Source organism: Schistocerca serialis, chromosome 9 (assembly GCF_023864345.2).
Source record: "Schistocerca serialis cubense isolate TAMUIC-IGC-003099 chromosome 9, iqSchSeri2.2, whole genome shotgun sequence".
NCBI classification, from domain to species: Eukaryota; Metazoa; Arthropoda; class Insecta; order Orthoptera; family Acrididae; genus Schistocerca; species Schistocerca serialis.
The window spans coordinates 53,322,524-53,348,048 of NC_064646.1; the positions used below are offsets into that span (position 1 = coordinate 53,322,524).

General features: G+C 42.8%; 1 protein-coding gene across 1 annotated transcript in view; it reads right to left on the reverse strand.

The window, feature by feature from the left end:
* Positions 1–3,100: 3,100 nt before the first annotated feature.
* Positions 3,101–25,525, reverse strand: part of LOC126419355 (glucose dehydrogenase [FAD, quinone]) — an 84,330-nt gene continuing 61,905 nt past the window's right edge. The window contains exons 5-6 of the mRNA XM_050086541.1: positions 22,865–23,347; positions 3,101–3,610 (exon numbers count right to left, since the gene is read on the reverse strand). Coding sequence (XP_049942498.1) covers positions 3,101–3,610; positions 22,865–23,347 — 993 coding nt within the window. The remainder of the gene's footprint in view (positions 3,611–22,864; positions 23,348–25,525) is intronic.

The window sequence follows — 25,525 nt, forward strand, 5'->3', positions numbered from 1 at the left end:
CGAAGGAAAACTATTACGATGATCATTTCGCCGACTGCCTTGCCAGCGCGGTTGACTGCGATGCGAAGGACCGGCTACAAGATGTTATCTGCTTTGTGACTGGGCGCTGGGTTACCGTTATCACCATTTCATCATCATTGCTCACGTCGCCGAGGTGGCCTCAAAGAAAAAGTAGTGTATACGCGGCCGAACAAACCCAGAAGAGGTCTCCCGACCAAAAATGCCATACGATCGTTTCTTCCTCACTGTGGCTTTATTTGCTGAATTTTTCATGTAAAGGTATAAGACACCTCAAGTCTTAAAAACAGCAGAAATAGAAACATGAAAAACCTTCCAGTGGAACGCTCTAAACCAGATGTATTTTAACTGATTCAGTAATCGTAAACGCATAAACCATGTATGGTCTCGTAATTGTCCCACCTAAATAATGTTTCGTTGTTCTGGGACGCACAGAAGTTATTTTCTTTTCCGAAAGCAGAAGATACAGTGACATCAGATGAAAGTAAACTTAAACTCTGAAGCAAGAGAACTTTTATCGAGCGTTAAAGACGACAACACAGACCATGTCAGAAACTTTACGTGTACCGCCTGCGAATCTTACGACGCACAATTACACAAAAACACATGACTGCCACAGTCCAGTCATGAACTGATGATGCCAGAAATTATTGCCTCTATCACGTGTAGCTATCTGGAAAGCCAGTAAAGTAAAAAGCGATTCAAATATAAAAGTAATGAGACGCTCGCTAAATCGTAATATGTGTTTCACGCAACTACTTGTAACTTCCCGTCATGGATTTCTGTAATCTATGAAAGATTAAAACGAGTATACTATACAATGTTTGTGAATTTTTGTTGAATGACGTAAATCTGTATTGTATATATTTATTTCTTATTATTATAAGGAAATGAAAGATTAATAGACAAATCACAAAAAAGTTCACACACAATAGATGTCTGTTTCAGTGAAGCATGGCATTGCCATCTGTGGCTGGCCCACGAGTGAAATAACAAATTTTCGACCATATCTCACAAAATCACTTAACAATTACACATCACCAGCATTGCCAACAGTCCTGATTGAAGATATAACACATTGGATAATGGTCCATATTTCATTTTTTGTTAGGAAATGGAAGGGATCGTAAAATAGTTTTTTGTAATACTAATTCATATAAAAATATGAAATATATTTGCACAAAACTGCATGAAATTTGCTAAATACAACTGTGTTAATCGGTGATAATATTTGACAAACTTTGTAGGCGCACAATGCATCCCTAGGAAATGCAGTCAAATCTTCATGATATTAAAACACAGACATAGCACCATTTTTCAGCTTTGCACGAATACAGATATTAAAAATTGATATATATTTACTTTTTGATTTGTTACATATGAACAGTTATCCCAGGATTTTAGGAGCTGTTTCTTACACAAGGATAAATGATACTAAGGAAAACGAATACATGAAAATATACTAATAGTCTTCTTCCAGATAATTATTCCTATGTCCCTGATCAATCCATTCAAGTATTATATACGAAATAATTAGTAGTCTTTGGTGAGCTTTTTCAAGTCCTAATCTAGATTTGGACAAAAATTAAAATCGATTTATATTTATTTTATTATTATGTATCAATGTACGATAGCAGACGTAAAACAACACAGCATACTATCGTATCAGTTCTCCAGTATAAAGTTAGTAATTAGGAACTAAGATACAGAACTGATGAAATATTAATAAATAATTAAGAAAAAATGTCTTGGTTCTACTGAAGCAAAAATAAATTTTTGTAAATTTTCTCCCCTGTAATCAAATACAATTTTCAACAAATATTATGACTTTACGATATTTCTCTCCTTTTTGCCTTCGTGCGCTATATTTGTAAATCACGAAACAACAGAATCATTTAAGTCAAAGTCGGGGATCTCTCGTTCAGTAAGTCATAGAAGTGGTGATATGAGAACCTTCTAAAGAGACGGGAAAGGAGAATATGGAGTTCAATGAAAACGTATTGTCTAACACCATAACACAATCAGGTAGTTGGCTGTCGGTGCATAATTGTCAAGTATATGGGCTCAAAATGCACAAGATGACAGTTTGAAGTGTATTTCCTATTGAAGCAATATCTTCACATTAGAAATATACATATTTCAAATTCAAACTACTGAAATACAAGAAGTAAATTTCAAAGTTTATAGTACACTATTATTTTACTTCTAGACACTTAGGGTACCAAACAGACGGTAAGGGCAATTATTAAAGAATAAATATATGTACAGCTGAACTGCATTAAGAGTGTGTGGATGTACTGACAAACTTGTGCAGAAAAAGGCCATAAGGCCTCAGCAGATACTGATAAATAAACAGTTCGCATTTCTGGGCAAACACTTCGATACTGTAGCATTCTAGCAAGACGCAACTGTATAAAACTGAAATTGAGGACTTACGGCTGGGAATAGCTGAATGTGGTCTTTTTGGAACATTAGCAGTAACATCATTACAACCTTCATATTTGCAATCTGTGCACGATTTAAACCAACGAGAAACATTCTTACATTTTCGTTATGTATGGACGAAAATAATCAGGACGCTGCATTTTTATTAAAGCTCGTTTCATTTTTCTTTTATGTTCTTAAAGGGGTACGACAGGTGCTGATGCACAAACACGAAGTCCACGGCCAACCGTAATTTCAATTAAGTCTGCCTTACGGTCACATTCATTAATTTGTTTGTATTGCAAATGGTTACCACTTGGGAATCATTTGATCACATATGAGAATCTGTTACAATTAATCTGTTGTTGAAGGATGCGTAGCGAAATTGTACTCCGTATATAGAAGCCTACAGACAACCTACGGTCTTATAAACCTTTCCCGAACTGTAACAGAAGGCTGAATCATTTCCACACAGACGTCTCTCACGTTCGAAACTCTCGTCTCGGTTCTGACCACTTCCCAGAGATTGGTACGCTACGTGCAGCCTGTCCGTGCAGACCACATCGGTCTTCAGGAAGAATGTTTTGTTCGACGACGCGCTTTCGTCTGAGGTAGAGTGTTGTACGGAAGCGAGAGATCCGCAGGCGTGGCGGGTCGGTCACCTGACCGGCTGGTCGGCCGCGGTCTGGTTGGCGCCCCGCTTGCCCCTGGGCAGCCACGCCTGCTTGACGAGGTCGGCGGCCTTCTCTGCGACCATGATGACGGGCGCGTTGATGTTGCCGCTGGGGATGGTGGGGAAGACGGAGGCGTCGACGACGCGCAGCCCCGACACGCCGCGCACGCGCAGCTGCTCGTCGACGACGGCCAGCGGGTCGGCGGCGGGCCCCATCTTGCAGGTGCCCGACATGTGGTAGATGGTCATGGTGTACTGGCGCACTACGCACTCCCAGTATTCGTCGGTGAAGGGCGGCAGGTGGCGGCAGCCCAGCACCGGCACGCGGTGGAAGCGCGCGCCGAAGCGGCGCAGCGCCGCCGTCTCGGCCAACGCCAGCGCCATCTTGACGCCCTCGCGCAGCACCGCCACGTCGTGCGGGTGCGTCAGGTAGTTGTGGAACATGAGCGGGTAGCGCAGCGGGTCCGCGCTCGCCAGCCGCACGCGCCCGCGGCTCTGCAACACGTCGCGACGAGTGGGCGCCTCAGCGTAAAAGTGCTGGTGCTAGCCGAGCATCCGCGTTGGACCACGAGTGACAACTGTGCACTCCAGAATGAGATTTTCACTCTGCAGCGGAGTGTGCGCTGATACGAAACTTCCTGGCACATTAAAACTGTGTGCCCGACCGAGACTCGAACTCGGGACCTTTGCCTTTCGCGGCCAAGTGCTCTGCCATCTGTGTGTCAGTGTCTTCAAAACGTTGCAAGTGTCAATCGCGGTAAGAACAGTGAACTTCGTAGTTCTGAGTGCATTATATTAAAGCTACATGAATTAGAACGTGGAAACATTGTTGGTGTTCGTATTGCAACGTCGGAGTCTTTCGCTGTGCCACGCTTCAATACAATCTTCTCGGTTTACAAGCTGCGTCATTTCAAATAGCACACTCGAGCTTCCAACAGCTGTCTCCGCTGTCGTCATCAGGAGCTGAAATCGCTAACTGCCAGGGATGGCACGGTGTTTTGCGTATATAGATGTAATGGAGCTCCTGGGACCTTCCAGAGAGTGTCGGAGTGTCGGAGTGCCGCATGCGCGGAATGTAAATTGGCCAACTCCAAACGTCAGCGCAAGCGGCTGGTGCCACGGCTGAAACTGTCGCTCCCGCGTCCCTACAAGCGTAAAGCCTACGTCTTTGCTTTAAATGCGAACATTTTTAGGTTAGGCTTTACCGTGACTGTTACTGACATTAAATGAAACAACAAGTTTACTGTTACCAGTCACCGTTTTATTTTTTCCACGACGCGTTTCGAACGTTTAAACCTCCATCATGGGGTGGATTTACATTAGTTAGTGTTACATATGTATGTATCTTGTGTTACGACATTTGGAGGAACTTGTGGCACTGCCTCCAGTGGTCACAGGTTACTTTTTCTGTCGTAACACTTCACATGTATACTGCCACATTTATAAACAAATCATATTGGCAGTATACATGTGAAGTGTTAAGACAGAAAAAGGAACCTGTGACCACTGGAGGCAGTGCCACAAGTTCCTCCAAATGTCGTAACACAACATACATACATATGTAACACTAACTAATGTAAATCCACCCGATGATGGAGGTTTACCTACGTCTTTGCTTTCGCTTAATGTCGAAATCCCACCTCCATGTCCTACTAAGTGTTTATCCCTGGACTCTGTTAAAATCGTTGCTGTTTATTCTAATTTCGGCCGCTTCTTTGATACTCGAATCTCAGTATAACGTGGTTTGAGCCAAAATTCTCGTTTTTTGAAACTTTCTTTCGTGCCCGTCTTCTAGGCAATGTTCAGCCGCGGCCGATTTCTCAAGACCACGCCATACTGGGATTCTGTCATCAAAGAAGCGGCCGGAATTTGAATAAACAGCAACAATTGCAACAGAGACCAGAGTTTCAAGCTTAGTAGGGCATCGAGGTGGGCTCTGGACATTGAGTGAAAGGAAGACGTAGGCTCGACGCTTGTAGGGACGCGGGAGAGGCGGTTTGAGACGCGGCGCAGGTCGCAGGCCGCTCGCGCCACCTAACGCCACTCCGTCCCGAGGTGGGAAGGAGTCTCTCTTACGAGCTGACCAACCATTCCGGCCCTCTGTGCAAAGTTCCAGAAGCTCCATTACCTGGCGGCTTGTAAAGCGAAAATATTTTACTGGTGTTCGTACTGTAACACGACAACACAGTGCCTAATAATTTTATCGCATTCTGACCATAATGTAACTATGACGTAATTTTGTCATACAGGGTGACAGTCACTGAACTATATATATAAAAAAGAAACGACAATTAGTTACAAACTACGCCGTGCACACACTTTATACAACATGTAAACGTCACTACAGACATTCAGATTTAGGTTATGGCCGGCCGAAGTGGCCGTGCGGTTAAAGGCGCTGCAGTCTGGAACCGCAAGACCGCTACGGTCGCAGTTCGAATCCTGCCTCGGGCATGGATGTTTGTGATGTCCTTAGGTTCGTTAGGTTTAACTAGTTCTAAGTTCTAGGGGACTAATGACCTCGGCAGTTGAGTCCCATAGTGCTCAGAGACATTTGAACCATTTAGGTTATGACGTGTTCGGTATGCCTGCCAACATTGGCGATGATTCCGCGAAGACAAATAGCGAAATTCTGCATGACCCGCTCAAGTGTCGGAACATCCATGCTGTCGATTACCTTCTCAATGGCTGTTTTCAGATCAGAAATGGTTTCGGGAGTGTTGCTGCGCATCTTGTCTTTAATATAGCATGTGTTCAGATCCGGACAATATCACGGCCAATCGCGGCCCATGCCAGTGGCCTCTGGCTATCCCAGAGCCAGAATGCAGTCCCCAAAGTGCTCCTCCAGGACATTAAACACTCTCCTGCTTCGATTGGGTTGATCTCCGTCTTGCATGACCCACATCTTACCGAAACCATCGTAACTAGATAATGGAGATGAAATCATCTTCTAAAACTTTCACTTACGCACTGTGCCATAAAGAAATGTCGCGTGGATTATCCCCTGACTGGCCACTACACACCGCACAGTCATCCGTTGAGGATGAACAGACTTCTCAGTTGCGAAATTCGGATTCTCAGTCCCCCAAATGCGCCACTTTTACCTTCTGACGAACCCACACAGATGGAAGCGGGCTGCGCGTGCGCGTGTGTATACTAACTCCCAGCACGCCCCGCGGCAAATCGTGCAGTTTAAGCGTCCTAAGGCAAACCGTTCACAAGCTATGACAATTTTATTTCATATAGTTCAATAACTGTCATCCTGTATGTACCTTTTATTATTTTATTAATGTTGCCATATAATAAATGCCAAAAGACTAATTCAAACGAACAAATTAAAAAAGAATGTTGTAATAATGATGTAGTATAAACACTGGCCTAGTCAAGGGAGTTTGCTGCTGTATACAGCTAAAGACATTTCAAGTAAGGAGTATTGTCGCTGGGCGCCTAAGCGCGGAGTCGGGCAGAAGTAGTCGGCGGAGGGAGTTGTTAGCAATAGGTGGGTCAAGTGCAAATTTGATGTGCGGGAATATTAGGAGTAAATTGCAAGATTTTCAGTATACTGACAAGCGTATTATGTGGTTGTAAATGGGCACAGTACATTGTCATCAATAGGAGCTAACATTCAAGAAGTGTACTGTGGGCCCAAACGTGTTCTGCGGAGTGACGATGAAGAAAGCATGAAGCAACTCGTCAGAGTAAGATGCGACCAGTTTCATCTATATATTGTACAAGGCTAGTCAGCGCAGTAGTTTTTCTTAATTGAAAAACAGATTATCTACTGCAGCAACTGCTACAGTGTAAATGAACGTTTATCTACTCCGAGCATACCACCAGTGAAAGAACAGTAAAATACTAAAAGTGATAATGAGTTTATTGAATTTTGGTTACTAAGATACCGAAGTCCAATTTACAAAATTGAGAACTATCTAGAAATGTCATTTAACAGCAGTGAAGTTTGTTTCTTCAGAACTACTAATTAAACATTTATGACGAACATTAAAAGAGTAAAAGCGTAATTTAAATGAATATTAACAAAATATAAATTCAGAATTGCAAACTCTGCTTATAAAAGGGGCGTTCAGAAAGTAAGCTCCGATCGGTCGCGAAATGGAAACGACTATGAAAATCCGATAAAGCTTTGCACAGATGTGTTGGGTAGTGTCTCTAGTATAACCCCAGTTAGCATCACGTCGCTCTTCTCATTTCTGAGCTCGCAGTGAGTGCGTAAAGATGTCTAGAAAATAGTGTCTGCCGCCAAGTACGAGGGCCTGGTGAGAAATTTCGCCTGAAGCTATGCAGCTAACATTACATAACTGTCGTGCTGTTTCATCTTCACGACAATTCTCAGCCGCATTCTGCAGGGGCAATGAAGATGCTCCTGCATCGTTTTCAAATGGAAATGTTAGATTACCCACAATACTGTCCGCAATTGTCTCCCCCTGAGTTTCATCTCTGGTCACATGAACCGCTGTCTTTGAAGACAACATTTTGACACAGACAACGAGGTGTAGGCCAGCGTGGAGAATTGGCGGAAAGCACTGTCGGCTGCCTTCTATGATGAGGCTATTGAAAAGTTGGTACAACGCTATGACAAAAGTCTAAGTCAGAACGGCGACTACGTAGAGAAGTAGCTGAAAGGTGTAGCTAATTGTTACAAGTAAAACATTTCTGATGTTCACTGTGGTTTCAATTTGGCAATCAATCGGAGCTTACTTTCTGAACAGGCCTCGTATTTGCATATTACGTAACAGTATAGTGTAAAATTACGTATTCTTCGCTAAATGAAACATCACAAACTTTCCAGAAATAACTTACTATAATACAAAACAAGTATTTACGAATATTTGTCTTTCTAAGATCAGCAGCAGTTAGCATTACAGTGCGAAACTATTAATTAAGCTATCTAATTTGCGAACAATTAACTTCTACGTGCATGTGTTCGGTACAAATTACTTTGCTGGTTTTCTGATCAACTTTAAGTCATGGTATGAATTGTGTTTTTGCATCTGAGCTCGTGTCACTGCTTTTGATTCCGTTCTCGCCTGATTATAATTCATTTATTAGTACGTAATTACAGTCTATAAACAATAATCAAACAGTAATATTTGATCACACAATGAACTGGTGACCGTTCTTAAGTAATTTTCAACCTAAAATTATAACCGATTCTTTTTATTTACTCCAAGCTTCACTAAATATTTCATATTTTTACCTTTTTGTCATAACTGCTTTCGTTTGTTGTTATCGTGCGAAAGTAGTCGCGCGATAGCGATTCGGTTATAACTGTATCTGCACTTATCCGGATATTCATTATTCTTCATAATAGATGTCGTTCCCAAACAACAGTAAATATTAAGGACACGTGTGCTTCAAAAATCCTAATAAACAGGAAGTGTAGGTCCGTTATAGTACGGTGGGTGATTCCATATCAAGGTAGCTGAAGTGTTCGGTGCTTCTAGAGCCATCGTGTCGAAGATTTATACCGCTTGCAGAGAAAGCGAAAAATAATCAGCCGCTAAATCACAACTCTGACGAAAGTGTGTTGAGTGATAGGAGATAACTGAAGAGAATTGTGACGAGGAATGAGAAGACGACAGCTGCAAAAGCCATTGTCGCACTAGAGGACTGTGTCAGCACCAGAACAAGACGAAGGGAGCTCCGTAAGCAAAGAATCACAGGGCACATTGGTTTCCAAAGCCACTGATCAGTAAAGAGAAAATCTGGTGCCGAAGCCATAATACTTGGACTGTGGAGCAATAGAATAAACGCGTTTGGTCGCATGAGCCTTGTTTTACACTGTTTCTAACTACTGGCAGAGTTTAAGTCCGAAGAGTGAAACGTGACGAGGGGGCTCGGTGACGATTTGGGGCGCGCCATACCGCGGTACTCCACGGCCACCAAGATTACTCTGCTGGGTCGCATTACTACCAAGAATTGAGTGACCGTTTTCTTTGATCAGGTCCATCGTATGCTACAGTTTTTGTTCGCCAGTGGTGATGCTGTTTCGCCAGACGACAGAGCGCTCCTCCGTCCAGGACTGGTTTTGTCAGCACCAGGATGAACTGCCGCGCCTGCCCCGGCCACCGTAGTTATCAGATCTCAGCAGTATGGATGCCGTGCGGGTTCTTTTGGAGGGAAGGGTGTGCTTCATCGCTATCCACCTCGGTCGTCGTTACATCAACTTGCCACAATTTTGCGGGTAAAATGGTATAAAATGACCTTCAAAACCATAGAGGACCTGTGTTTATCCACTCCGAGGCGACTGGAAGCTGTTTTGAATACCAAAGGGTTTCCTGCACCACATTACGTGTGCTGATATGTTGTGTTTTTGGTGTTTCCGTATTTTTGTTCACACCGTGTACATCGCTTGTTCATGATTTTTTGTAGCTCAATCAGACAGGATTTTTTTGTGTGTGTGTGTGGGGGGGGGGGGGGGGGCACCTAGCAAACGGACTACTACGTTGAGAAGAAGGGTGTAACATAAAGAAGCTGCATTTCCCCTGTGCAATACTACTAATGTAGTCTATGACATGTGTCTTTTTTCGGGGTAATTACCTACTCAAAGCACATTAATGGGCTGACGGAAATTGAAAGTGTTCACCAAACGCAACCAAACTTACACTCTATCACTTCAGTGCCGTGGGATGTGCCGATTAAAATTTCAACCTTATACGAGCATATTTTCAGTATTCAAATACGCCATTACTACACTAGTCGGAGATCGGAGAACACAGCGTGTTCAGAGGATGCACATGGGGAAACTTATTGCTATTTTTAGAATTTTTACAAAGGTCTTGTCATTGGTGGCATGAGAGACATGGGTGCATCATAACAGCTGATAGCAAAGACAGTTGACTGTTGAACGACTGGTGACTACATGAACGCACAGGACCTTCCACAAGGGCTACACCACGAGAAGATAGTAGAATTGCTCGATTGGTTTTGACGACTCTACTGACAGCAGCTGAAACCCGGACTGAGGGTGCAGCCAGAATGTCACCACCAACCGCTGGTATTCAGACCTCGTCATGCACAGTTCACCGCTGACACCATACCACGGTCAACACAGAGCGAGAATGAACAGGGACGCTCAATGGGTTATGTGTTGTTCGGCGCTGAGTCTCGCTTCTGCTTGTGGCAATCACATCGACGCCAACGAGTCCGTGGACGGCCTGTGAAAGGTTACAGGAGCCAGAGATTCTCCAGGCTCATACCTCTCCAGCTCCTATAATCGTGGTGTGGGGAGCCATTAGGTATGATAATGGGACAAATTAGCTAATTACTGAAGCGAGGCTGAATGCCCGTCAATATTTGACAACAGTGGTAAACAGTACTCTCATATCCTTCATGGTCAGGGTACCAAACGGCATACTCCAGCGAGATAATGTGAAACTCCGCGCTTTAGTTCACACCACAAAAGCATTGAGGAATGTACGGCTACTTCACTGGCCCGCTTGGCCCATTATTTGTCACCCGTAAAGCATGTTTGAGATGCGATGGAAAGACTTATACTTTCATACTATTTCCGGCCAGTAATCTCCATCAGCATCATGTGTTTCAGGCTTGGCAAGAAATTCCAGAGGATGAAGTCGGAGGCTGCCTGCAAACATGCTACAACGAATACCATAGGCATCAGACCTCATACTAATGTTGATGAACTACACCAGTTCCTAATAGAATTTGATGAACATCTCCACAAAGGTTGATAAATTCGGGACTGTTGATTCATTGTATAATACATTCCATTTCACGTAGTTTACGTAAATACTCATACTCGACTCTTTTGAAATAGCAGACAACGTTCAACAATAGTGCCACTACTGCTGCTGCATTCCCGCTGTTTGGCAACGTTGTCGCTGGAGCCTTTAACAATGACTTCCAACTTCTTCCTATTCTGGACTACTCTGACCAGAGCTAACGAGAAACTGAACAAATAGTACACTAATTGACAATTTCTATGAGACAAAGCACGTAATTTCTGTAGTGTTTGTAAAAGGCATACTGAGAGACCAAACAGTTAATATACTAAACCAAAGTTGGCTAAAATTTTCTCTCGCTATTCTGTTTAAGGTTTTGCAAATTGTTTTATTCTTTTAGCAAAATTTAAATTTTTTGCGACTCAGCACTGAATTAATAATTTACATTTAAGTAAAAGGAAGCAGAGTGACATATAACAGCTTAATCATCGTGGTTCAAAAAAATTACATGGTCAAACTGCACAAATTGAAAGAATTGACACACGAGTAATGACGTTTCTGTAAGTGAACAACCATTTAAAGCACAAGAGAAACAGTTCATATAGTTCTGAACAAAACAGGATGTAACACCAACTGCAGCAGCCTAACGTGGGGGAAAACAAATGGTATTAGAGTATTTCTGGGCAGCCCCCCCACCCTCCCCCCGCCGGAGGTTCGAGTCCTCCTTCGGGATTGTGTGTGTGTGTGTGTGTGTGTGTGTGTGTGTGTGTGTGTGTGTGTGTGTGTGTTGTCCTTAGAATAAGTTGGTTTAAGTAGTGTGTAAGTCTAGGGACCGATGAACTCAGCAGTTTGGTCCCTTGGGAATTCACACACATTTCATCAGTATTTCTGGACGTGCATACTTCTAATCAGTTGAATTGGAAGTCACTTCTTCTTATACATTAAGAAATTTTTTGTACTGCTTGGAATAGTTAAATTTTCTGCCGAAAATTAGGGATACCTTGCTTTGCTTTTATGCAACCGCTGATTAATGTTGCGAGAAATAATGTTCTCGCGAAGTTCTACAGTGAGACTTAAAATATTAATTGGAAAATAATGATTGTATGCAGTACACTATCCCAGGTATCCTCTTAATAAATGGATACGTAATACGGTATATTAAAACAGCACTAGAAACCATTAAGAACGACTGAAAACAACTCTAGCATTCGTACACAGAAATTAGAAGTGAAAATCATCTTCATTTTTTTAAATGAATTTATCTAACTTTGAGAGAGAAAGAGGAATATTATATAGTCATATAAATATTCAGACTTCTTCACAATAAAATTACAACAGCAATAGACGATAAAAACTGTTCCAAATCATTTTTACTTGACGACTACGCATCTTTCATAGAGCAAGCTTTGAACAGCTAATATTTGTATGTGGTTAGTTAAAAACAGACTTTAAACATATTGTATATATAATAAAAATATAAATGCAAATAATCATTCCATGGTCTAGCCACGTATGCACTGGGGAAGTAGATTATTTTGTAACACATGTCCTCAGGATGAGGCTTCCTGACCATGACCATAGAGCATGAAAGTAACTATTTGACAAGATATATCATCGACCAAGACATACAGATTTGGAGCAGTGTAAGTACACATCAAATTTGTCGGAGGGGTACACCCTACAATACTGAAAACGAAACATTCCCTCAAGACGACGCTGCCATTTCCCTGACGACCTCAGAAGAGTTCATCAGTGCATTTAGTGGCGTTTACACGCTTCCTGTCGTGTGATTTGTCATACTTACGTTTCAGAGACGATAATAAAAATACGATTAGCAATTTGCAACAGATGGTCTGCAGCTGTGGCGTGAAACTGTTAGCGTGGTTTAGTTAATACCAGAATTAGAACGCTGACAAGGTCGAACAAATGCGGTGCTCCCATTTCGTCGGCAACAGTTCTGGCCGTAGAAAAAGCGAAAGCGGTTTTACTTGAGCTGAGGCTGGTAAACCAGATTTCTGACAGCGCTCCTTTAAACGTTTTACAGCGCATAGTTTGTTGCATACATCTAGATCTTTCGAAACTACTTCTGCAGATCTTAAACACAAGAACTTTTAAAACCACTTCTAGTAATTTCCTGACATAATACCAATGAGTTCATGTAATAAACAGTAACTTTTTCGCCTTATTCGGTTATTTATTGCAGTCATGCCACCGACGAATCGGGCTGAAGGCAACCGCTTGGTAAAACACCTCGTCCTGCTGTGCGAAGAAGTCCGTAACTGCCTGCTGTACGTCCTGAATCCTCGACCTTTCAGGGCCTTTTTTAAGGGACCGCAGGCACGAAAATCCCGAGGGCAGAGATCAGCACTGTAGGGCGTGTGCTCGAGTGCCTTCCAGTTGAGCTGGCGTAGCCACTGCGTTACGACTTTTGCGATGTGGGGAGGTGCGTTGTCGTGGAGCAGCTTCATTCTACGATGAATGCCAAGAAAAGAATAACAGCACGCTCAACTGTTTGCACGCATTTGGTGATAACGCCGCCATAGTTCACGTTTCCTCATTGGCCGCACGCACGCGATGTTCCCTTAAAATGGTGCGTCTCTCTTCTACACATGATGCAATAAACTGAACAAAAGTTTCGGGGAGCTGTAATTGGGGTGTCAGCCAGCACCACTGCAAGCACACTACTGCCGATTTATCCATGTTGTTCAGACGATGGCGGCTTTATCTGCGCCTGGAAACGGTTATTAGGTTTGGTGCTTCAGTTTTGAGCAGGCCATACCTGTGAAGAAAGACTCTGTATACTCGCGCCACGCCTAACGCAGGAAGCAGAAATTTTGCAAAATGGCTCTGAGCACTATGGGACTCAACATCTTAGGTCATAAGTCCCCTAGAACTTAGAACTACTAAAAACCTAACTAACCTAAGGACATCACACACATCCATGCCCGAGGCAGGATTCGAACCTGCGACCGTAGCAGTCCCGCGGTTCCGGACTGCAGCGCCAGAACCGCTAGACCACCGCGGCAGGCAGAAATTTTGCAGAATATGGGTACGCAGAGAGCCGATTTCGTGTGGTTGAGTACCATACTAATGCCACATTCCCTTGAAACTCTGCTATTAAATCGGTTATCCTTCTTAGCTACTGGAGGGTAGCTCTCTCTAACAAGTCTTTTGCCGGCAGCTCCAGATGTTCTAGGACGCGGGACTCGAGTCGAAATTCGGTCATGGTTCCGGAAACAACTATGTTACCGCTCTTGAGTTCTGACAAAATACTGTTGTCGTCACTGGCGAAACATGTTTCGTTTACGGTCCTGATATTTTCAAGTCACTACTGAAGCGAACACAGCTCGTTCTACATCGACCGCCACGAACAGTAAGAAATAAATCCTCTGTCTTATGAGGGGAAATATCAGTATAACAACATAAAAACAAACAAGATTTGTTTTCTTATCAAATTATGAAAATATTGCAGCTTTATTCGTGTCAGTTACTAACGTTGGCTGAATATTTAGCACAGCCGCCTGTTGCTATCAGACCTATGTATTTCTGTGATTGCAAATGCAAGCACCTTCACTGCTAAGTGTTATGAAATTCCATATAGCACAGATGTTATTTGAAGTAGAGATGTTCGGTGACAGTCGATATTTCCAAAATATCAATGTTGGTAGTTTTAACTTCGATATGTTAATATCGATACTGAAGTTTTGAAACAGCCTATCGTCCATGTAAAAAGACAAAATATCGACCTTCGATGTTGGCAAAGAAGGCCACACTGCTTGCGTCCATAGTTAAAAATTTTCTTGTCATTTAAGAGAATCTTTTTTGGAACTTGCGTTACTACGATAATAGCACAACACATTTGCGATGGTCAGACGTGACCACAGGGGGAGGGAGCGACAGTGTTTTTGATCTAGTTGAAGCCAGGAACATCAGCTCATGTGGATCAGGGCGTTTGATTGTTCATCCAGTTCATGCTTTTATGGAGTCAACTAGTGTGGGCAGTATTTCGAACCATTACGGGAAAAGAGAGAAACCGAATATGATTTTTGGAATGAACGTTATAAAATAGCACAAGGAAAGAATAACTCGGCAACTGGAAAAGAAACACGCCACCACGATTCAGTCATGGTCGCCTTCTTGATCTTAACCAAGGTCCACTAGTAGTATAGTATCACATCATCGGTACTACCTATCGAAATCCACAAAAATTTCGTTGAAATTTTTGAGCTGTATAGTCAAACCGTCATTTCTTAAAAGCAGGATATGCTTTCTGCGAGCAGGAAAAATAGACTGAGGCGTAATTTGCTTCAAAATTGCTACATTTTACAGTCAGTAAACAAAAATTTGTGGGCTATAGAACGTTAATTGTTGCTATATTTATTGATTAATAAATATAAGGGACATTAAAATGGAATCGGGACAGATGGAAAAAGTAAGTAATCTTTTTGTTGTTTAAAAAGTAATCGCCATAACTGTTAATACATTTATTTAACTGTTAGACGAAACGGTTAATGCCTTCATGGGGAAATATTTGTTGTTGCCTGCGGAACCATAATTGTACCCAGGCGTACACCTCTTCGTCCGAAACAAACCGAATGTGAGACAGACGAGGGGGAGGAGGGTGATTCGTAGATCAGAACGAGACCAAATGGTCTTATGAATATACCGGGTCAACCAGAACTCGTCCGACAACGTGTGAACACAAGGTTTAGGTGGGGATTCATGTTACCACGTACTGTGGGGACCTCTTCTTCACTACCAATACGACGTGGGCCGTATGTACATGACAATATTTCGTGTCGTCGTGATACTATGATTCACCCCCGACGTTTATTCTTCGCACTGGCACAATACTAAATAAAGCACAGAACAACACACAAGCAGATGCAATGTTAATGCAGATGCAGATCCTACAGAAACTGAGAATGACTTTAAAGCTTCGTGCTTCGCACAAGAAACGTAACTAGTGCAATATTTATGCTTTTATGATCTGCCTTTACACAGCTGCAAAATTTTGTCCCCATAATATATAACGAAAAAATGAAAGAAGCATGGTAGTTTGCCCACATACATCTTCTGTGGTACTCATTTGACATATTCGAGCTTAAGTAGATTTATACCAACATTTATTCCCCCACAGCACTGCGTCAAAAATATTCAGCGGCGTTATGTAGCCTCTCTTGCACGCTACACGACATGCAGTAAATGTCGGAAGAGCCACATGAAGGAGACATCCAGTATTACTATAAAAAGTAACCGCCATTGACATCCATGAATGTAGTTCTTATGCCCAGAAAAAGACTTACTAAAAACTATATGTGGAGGTCAGCTTGGTACGGGTGCGAAAGAGGGACAATGGGAAAGATCGAAATAAAAAATTCGAAGCCTTTGAAATGTGACATTGTTGCAGACTGATGGAGTATGGAGTGAAGGCATACTGTTACGAGACAGGGCCTAATAAAGAACATAATTAACCGGAGAGAGAGGTACTAAATGAGTCGTCGGTGAAACCTGTAGCTGAAGCGATGGTGCAAGGAAATAATGGCTAGGGAGGTCTAGATGTTGTACGGTTATGGACAGTGTAACAAAACGTTAAGTCCGAACTTTCTGGACGTATTGCTGACACACAGAATAATAACATGTTACATGGACTTGAGTCCTGAATCCATTTATTTACAAGCAGGCGTAAACGCCCATGCTTCCTGAAGCAAAAACCTGTTGCATCAAACGCCCCTGTCGTCGTGCTCTTTCATTCTAAAAACCTTTCTCGGCACAAACGTCGTGCGGCAGTGCTGTATACAGGGTGTCCCATTTATCTTGACCACCATAAATTACTGTTTGTCCAGATACAAATTACAAAATGCTTCAAGCAAATGTTCTTTATCCGTCACGGAGACATCAATCAGCATGATTGCCTTCGTTGTAGCTTTGTTTTTTACAAATATATGAACAGCTGTATGACTTTTTTTAATTGCACCCTTTATTTTTTATTCAGTAATTCATTTCCTCTCCTAAAGACCTATCACAGTGTAGCATTCACTGAAATACAACGTTATTAATTACATAACACAACATTGACGTTGTAAGTAGGCTGTTTAGGTTTTTATGTTGGTAACGCCACGTAGCGCTCTGTATGAAAATCACTGGCTGTGCTGTGTGAAGTCTGTGGCTGGTGTGCATTGTTGGAATAGTCGCTATTGTAGTGTTGGGCAGTTGGCTGTTAACAGCGCGTAGCGTTGCGCAGTTGGAGGTGAGCCGCCAGCAGTGGTGGAAGTGGGGAGAGAGATGGCGGAGTTTGAGAGCCGATGATCTGGACGTGTGTCCATCAGACAGTAAATTTGTAAAACTGGATGTCATGAACTGATATATATATATATATATATATATATATATATATATATATATATATATATATATAATGACTTTTGAACACTATTAAGGTAAATACTCGTACATTGTTTGTTTATATCGAAATCTTTCATTTGCTAACTATGCCTATCTGTAGTTAGTGCCTTCAGTAGTTAGAATCTTTTATTTAGCTGGCAGTAGTGGTGCTCACTGTATTGCAGTAGTTCGAGTAACGAAGATTTTTGGTGAGGTCAGTGATTCATGAAAGCTATAGGTTAATGTTAGTCAGGGCCATTCTTTTGTAGAGATTATTGAAAGTCAGATTGCGTTGCGGCAAAAATATTATGTGTCAGTTTAGTGTCGATAAGAATAAGTAAAGAGAGAAATGTCTGAGTACGTTCAGTTCTGCTCAGCTTTTTGAAGATCAAATAATGTAAGAGGTTTATCAGCACAGTAATTCATAAATTTTTCTAAGGGGATGTTTCAACGTTGACGCTCCCAGAGCTTGGTGCAGGTACTCGGGGTAATGGAACACATCCACGTGCTGACGTTGACAGGGGACAAATGTAAACATAAGTAGAATGCACACCCGTCATTCCGTCAACCATCGTCAGTTGAAGAGTTGTGTGAATAGAATATACACCAACGAAGAGAAGGTAGAAATGCTACTCATCTGTGGGGAATTAAGTTAGCAGAACAACAATTGCAATACTATTTTCTTATGTGCTGGTACATTTGGTACAGTAGTTTAGTCCTTTTAAATACTGTTGTGTAGAGTAGGCATACAGTAAAGGCTGTCCTTCCTACAAACTCCATCGACATAACGTTTGTTTTATTGTTTTTGTTGTTGAAGATAAGCGAAATGCTACGCAGGTTCAAAATGGTTCAAATGACTCTGAGCGCTATGGGACTTAACATCTGAGGTCATGAGTCCCCTAGAACTTAGAACTACTTAAACCTAACTAACCGAAGGACATCACACACATCCGTGCCCGAGGCAGGATTAGAACCTGCGACCGTAGAGCAGTCGCGAGGTTCCGGACTGAAACGCCTAGAACCGCTCGGTCACTCCGGCCGGCTGCTACGCAGGCAGCGGAGCTGTACAGAGAGCGATATCCTGGCAAGAACCCACCTTCCCGACGGATGTTTTCTCGTCTTGTTGCGACGCTTCAGGAAACTGGAAGTTTCAACCCACGACAACGCAATCGTCGTAGCATTCGCACAGACGGAGCTGCCGAAGTTACTGTTCTCGCTTCCGTTGCTAAGAATCCACATGTGAGCACGCGACAGCTTGAACACGAGATTGGCATTCCTAAAACCAGTGTTCATCGTATTCTTACACGTTACCTGTTCCATCCTTACCGTGTACACCTACATCAAGAACTGCATGGGAATGATTTCCAGAATCGTGTACAGTTTCTGTCAGTGGGCAAAGCAGCAAATCCTCGCAAACCCGACCTTCTTCTCCAATGTTCTATTTGCCGATGAATGTTTCTTCGCAAACAAAGGACAGGTAAATAGAAGGAACATGCATTATTGGTCCAGCGACAACCCACGATGGCTTAGACAGGTGGAATATCAGCGTCAATGGAGGGTTAAGGTCTGGTGTGGGATACTTGGTACTACAATTATTGGCCCTTATTTCGTCTGGGTAGTCTAAACGGCGCAGCGTATGCCAATTTCCTCAGACGAATTTTACTCCTTTTCTGAATGAAGTGTCGCTAAAAACCAGAATGCTTATGTGGTTTCAGCACCATCGATGTCCAGCACCTAATGCCTTGCGTGCACGTCGTGTTCTGAAGGTATACTGCCAGATAGATTGGTCGAGGAGGATCAGTTACTTGGCCTGCTAGGTCTCCTGATTTAAATCCTCTGGACTTTTTTCTTTGGGGATGCATTTAAGACGTTGTCTATCCAGGGGACATGCAGGAACTTATCGTGCTTGCTTGTAATTCTCTTCAGCAGGCAACACTGGAAGCAGTAAATACTTGTTTCATTCAACGAGTGCACCAGTGTATCGGTGTCCAGGGTCACCACTTTGAGCAACTTTGAATGTTCTACTCCTGGGCAATGGTACAGGAGAGTTAAAGTCAGTTTTGTGTTATGTTTTTACTTGGTTTTCATTTGTTTTCTGACAACTCCAGCAAGTAGATGAGTTTGTGATCCCGGCCTCAAATTCTATGTTGTATTATGTAATTAATAAAGTTGTGTTTCAGTGAATGGTACACTGTGATACATTTTTAATAGGTCGTTAGGAGAGGAAATTAAATACCGAATAAAAAATACAAAGTGCCTTTTAAAAAAGTCATACTGCTGTTCATATTTTTGTAAAAAAGAAAGCTACAACGAAGGCAGTCATGCTGATTGATGTCTTCCTGATGGCTAAAGAACATTTGTTTGAAACATTTTGTAATTTACATGTGGGCAAACAGTTATTTAGGGGGTCAAGATAAATGGTACACCCTGTATAAAATAGCTGATCAAAAGTATCCGAGTAGCCCTATGTACTGCGGAATGTTACGAGATGTGCCCAAGTCGACTGTTGGTCGTGTGATTGTGAAGTGGAAACTGGAAGAAACAACCGTAGCTAAAAGAGACCTCATGTAGTGACGGATAGGGACCGTTGAGCATTGCCTGCCCAGAGACCTGACCTGAAGCCAGTGGAACACTTTTGGAAGAATTAGAATGTCGACTTCACTCCAGACCGTGCCGACCCATTCCCTACGTTCTTTGCTTTCGGCATCAGAGGAAGAATGGGCTCTCATTCCTCCACAGGCATTCAGATTCCGCCCTGAAAGAGTCCCTACCGGCTTTCAGGCCATCATAACGGCGAAGCGTGGACACGTGCCGTACCAATGTCCACTAATATATGTCCGGATATAACGCTCAGATAGTGTGAATTGGGCGTCTATTAACTCCGTATTTGTGTGCACATCGACAGGACCGTAGTGATCATTTAAAAGTTGATGTTTCCTGTTCTCTTGATACTCTGTGACGTCCGTTTCCTTTGTATTTCACATGACTAACGTACTAGGAAGACGTGTTGTTACATCCAGTATAAAGCAAATTGTTGATGATGGAGGATACAGCAGTTATGCTTAAATCCAAAGGATAACTGACGAGCGGCAGAAATGAAGAGCAGCGTCAAAGCAGACTCATAGCTGAGGACCGAAACAGAGAATAGGCTAGGGGAAATAAACCCAGTAGGTGTACCACTGTGGTGGATACTGGATCTCAACTTGTTACGTACACGTGTGGGTCATCTCCAGTCGTGTACACAAGAAGCAGAGCCTAACAGGAAAACATCGGCTCTTAAAATGGAAATGTTCTTTTTACATTAAAGCTTGATTCTCTGCAAATGGACTGTTCCTTAACTTAGATGAAACGCAATACATATAATTATGCACTGCAGAAGGACTGGCCGCATGATTAGAAATAATACATCAGCAAATGAAACAGAATAATCCAAATTCTTAGGTGATTATATTAATGAGCAGCTGATCTGGAAGTCACTTTTAAAGCTCTTCTTAGATATCTAAGCTCTGCAGCTTTCTTGTAACCGATATCAGATTTTGGAGGCGAAAATGTCCATAATTCGACATACTTTCCATTTAACTATTGTCGCATGAAAGTATATTTTGGGGTATCTCTTCACTGCAGAAAAAAGGTTTTCGTTTCACTGAAGCAGGTAAAATTCGTAATGAAAATATGTGGCGTCCACTCTTTAACCTATTGTAGACAGCTCTCTAAACAGTTGGACACAATGACAGCTGTCTCACAATACATTTACTCCCTTATGAAATTTCTTGTCAGCAATCAATCATATCAGCGCACACTCCGCTGCAGAGTTAAAATCTCATTCTGGAATGAATGACAGCTTGAAAAAAAAAAAACACCAACATTAATAGATATAATAACGAGAAATCACTTGTGCAATCCATCACTCGGTCTTAGTGTGACACAGAAAGGAGTGAGGTATTCAGTCATAAAAATATTCAACCTACACCCAGTGATGTATAGATTTAATAGATGATAAAATTAAGACAAACTGAAAATATATTTGTTGAAGCCTCCTTCCCCTCCACAGAAAAATTTCGGTGTGTAATAATATGGTGTGTACTTGTTGTGTGTTGGAGAGAGAGAGAGAGAGAGAGAGAGAGAGAGAGAGAGATCGCGTGTTTGGAAACTAGTTAAACAAAAGTAACCTTTAATGCTGAAAAAGGTAAATAACTTACAGAAGTGTTCGATACAGCACTGAATGCAGTATATCTTCAAGTTCTATTTATGAATGTTCAGTATGGATACCTTTCATAAGACGACAACTGTTGCATCCGTAATCTCTTTCCTGCCAAATCCTATGAAGCAAGTCGTTATGTATGTTGGCAGCTACTTGTATTGTCCGCTGTTGCAGCCCGTCGACGTTCCACGCAAGGGGAGGAACAAACACTGTGTGTTTAATGTAACCCCATACACAGAAATCCCATTGGGTTAAGCCAGGTGATCGTGGGGGCCAGGATTGGGTTCAATCACGTCCGATGCAAGTCGGCACATTCCTACTGAGATAAGAGACAACTTGACTATGATAATGCGGTGGCGCGCCATCTTGCTGGAAAATAAATTGTGTGCCCATATGCTGCTGTAATTGAGGCATTAGATAATGTTCAGGCATGTGTAGGTACGGTATGCCAGTTGCAGGTGACTCGGCAAAAAAGAAAGGACCGTATATCTTGTTACAGCTTACACCGCAAAAATAAATAAATAAATAAAAAATAAATTAAAATTTACTTTAGGCAAGTCCAGTAGATATTCCATTATGTGACGTGGCTTATGCTCATCCCGTATTGCCGATCCACTTTACCGCAGGATGAAAGGTGGCTTGTTAAACATTTATACACAGAACGCAGCTCTTTTTTATGGATGATCACTTTCTTTCAGAACTTGCAACTGTTCCAGTATCTAGGATTTTGGCGACGGATGTTTCCATTGTATATGCCACACTGTAACGCTACACATATTCAATTTTAAGCTGGCGCGTCTCTTTGATGTACACAGACGACGAATTTAAGATTGCTGAACTTGTTCAATTGCTGCGTAAGAGCCTGCTGGCCGACCTGACCCAGCATCCTCTGTGATAAACAGGCAGTTCAGTGAAATGATTGTAACAGTTAATAACAGTTTGTCTCTGAGGTAATGGCTTGCGATATTTAGTCCTGAATTCTGTCTGAACTGTAGTATCAGATTTGGATTTACGAAACCATAAACAACCCTGCTCAAGCTCTGTGCCTTCATACGACTCCGTGATGTCTGTTGGAATAACTCAGTCGCCCCTGCCACCTAGCGGCAACGTCGGGAACTAACAGTGTTGGGCGGAAATAAGACTTGAAGATTCAGTGCTATATCAAACTTTTCTGTAAGTTATTTACGCATTTCACGGTGGAAAGTTAAGTTGTGTAGCTATAAACATCCTGCATTTTGAAACAGACGTAAATCTTGTAAATGACCCAGTATGTTGCCATATTGTCACTGAGAAAGTGTATTATGATCGTAAAACTCATTCGTTCAACATCGTAGCGGGAAGTCACACGGAAGGTTTAAATAATCGAACTAAACTAAACAATATTTGGCTAAATGCCGTGACCTGGACGCGAGTAGTGCGCTCGGCCAGAGAGTCGGGACGTGGCACTCCGGTTAGGGGGCATACCTTGGGCCTGAGGATCATGGGGAAGACGCCGTACATGTCCTTGCCGGTGATGGCGCCGAACATCTCGTCGTAGAAGCGCTGCGTGATGCCGTGCGCCTTGCGCGCCTGCGTGCCGCCGTCGGAGGGCGTGCTGCTCGAGGTGAGCATGAACTCGATGTCGGGCCAGTCGTCGGAGCGGTTGGCGAACTTGGTGCTGACGAAGCCGACCGCCTCGAGCCCCACGCTGGAGGTGAGCGGGCCGTCGCCCAGCACGGCGTAGCGCAGCGCCGCGTTCAGGTTCATGACGCGGTCCACCACGACGGACACGGGGTAGTCCACGGGGAAGACGAGCCCGCCCACCGCGATGTGGTCCATCAGGTTCTCGCCCACGCCCGGCGACTGCTGCACCACGGGGATGCCCAGCGAGCGCAGGTGGTCCTCGGGGCCGACCCCCGACACCATCAGCAGCTGCGGCGAGTTGATGGCGCCCGCCGACAGGATCACCTGCGCAGGGACAGGCGTGCGCACGTGCTGAAGCGTTTCTTCAGCTCGCACTCGCAACTTTCGTCACTTTTATTGACAGATCTGGACCAGTTCTCTGCAGCGCCGCGCCATTAAATCAGTGTAAATAAGAATCGTCAGTGTCCCTCTGACCCCTCACAGCTTTAAACTTCACACTACAGTTAAAATCCTTGTACCTATCTAACTACTATCAGAGATATTTCGAAATCCAGCCACCATTCTTGACCCGATAACAACTCGTAAAAATAAACTAGCTTTTAGCATCTTCCACTTGCAATCTCTGCACAGGGCCGGTTTAACACGTCACTGCCCTGTTTTGCACATCTGCCAAGATCTTTTGTTACTTTATTTGCAACATGTTCCATTACGATACTTGTAAACTAAATACATGTATTGTGTGCGTGTCTGTAGTGTAGTGCAACGTCTGTGTTGTATGATGATGATGATAAAAGAAGGTACGCGGTGAAACCCCCTGCCACCAGATAGTCCTCGCGAAGAACAACCAAGGGAACCGGCAAGCTTAACGTCCCCATCTGACAGAAGGACTCCATCAACAGTATCTCATGTCCTCACTTCATCAGGTACTGCGGAGAGGTTTGGTATTTAAACTAGGACATTGGTGTAAAGTCTGCTGATCATGGACTTTTCGCCACTACCTCTCCTCTCCTTGCCGGCCAAATTTCGACAGCGAACATTTTTTCTAGCACCAGGATTCGAACCAGATTGCCCCCGGATCGAGTGCGCTGAGTTTGAACTAGATTTTCTCTGCTGTCGGTCAAAGCTTAACAAAGCCGATTGTATCACCAGGATTCGAACCAGCTTGCCCCCGGATCGAGTGCGCTGAGTTTGAACTATATTTTCTTTGCTGTCGGTCAGAGCTTAACAAAGCCGATTGTATTGCTTATATACAAAGACGTGACACTGTACGGGGAAAAAAGAATCTGCCACCAGAGTGGACCAAATTCGACATAACGTGACGTCTTGTGTCATCGTACATACGTTCGCTGCTCTGGTGCATGATACCCTCTGTGTGTGGTGATTATTTTATGTTCTGAATTAGAGTACGTAAAATGATGAAGGGTGATCATGTTTTAGTATCTTTGGTGCTTGAAACATCCTATTTAGCACATAATAGTGCTGACATATAAGTAAGTATTGGCCTCTTTGGAACAAGATCAGAACGAGATGTAAATTCCCAACTGCAAACAATATACGTACGTGACCTGCGAAAAATGCAAAATGAACTTCTGGTGGAATAAAAATAAAAACTGCTCCCGTTAATCGACATCTGATTGAATACACTAATTTGTACTGTCGGAACAGTTTATCGTAAACTGCAGGCACTTTATTTCTTATACTTTTTTCTCATAACCTTTTGTTTATTATTATAAGGTTTTTATTTGTCTACTTTTATGTTTGGATGTCGGTAAATATGACCAAGTACACGAACTTCCGCAGATATGCAAACTGACAGAAAAATTATTCTTAAAAAAAATTAAGGGAAATATTTTTTAAACATTTTTCCCATATTTATTGACCAAAAGTGCACATAAAAATAATTATTAATGTTCATTTATAGAAAGTATGGAATGAAGGATTAAGGTGCAAATGACAGAATTGGTCACAGGGGCGCCAGAGGCGGTCGAGAGCAGTATTTGTATACGGGGTGTATCAGAATTATTGGCGAAAACTGACACGAGTGAAAGTAAACAAGCAAAAACATTGCGGAAATCATCACCCGAATAACGAGCCGTTTGTGAGTTAATTGCAAACATTAGGTAAACAGCCGCCACTGACTTCACTATCAATTATTGTCTTAGTTAGTATAGCATCTGAAATGCCGATTAAGTCTCCGTCTAATTGGGCTCGAAGTTCAGCAATGCCCTACCTTTCCTTGATCAAAGCAGGAGTTATACACTGCCCGAAAAAATTAGAACAATTGAAAACGGCGATGTAGTTTTGATTCTATGACGGCATATGCCACCTCGGGGATAGTAGATGTACTGATAATGGTTTGAGCGTCATTTGCCAGCAGATAGCGTGGCGGCATATCTAGCAGAGCCTCATCTGTGTGTACTCTTTCATAGGGGATGCTCACCAGCAGGAGACTCGGTGCGGTGGCAGTACAGCCAACTGATAGAATTCGAAAGAGGTCAAATT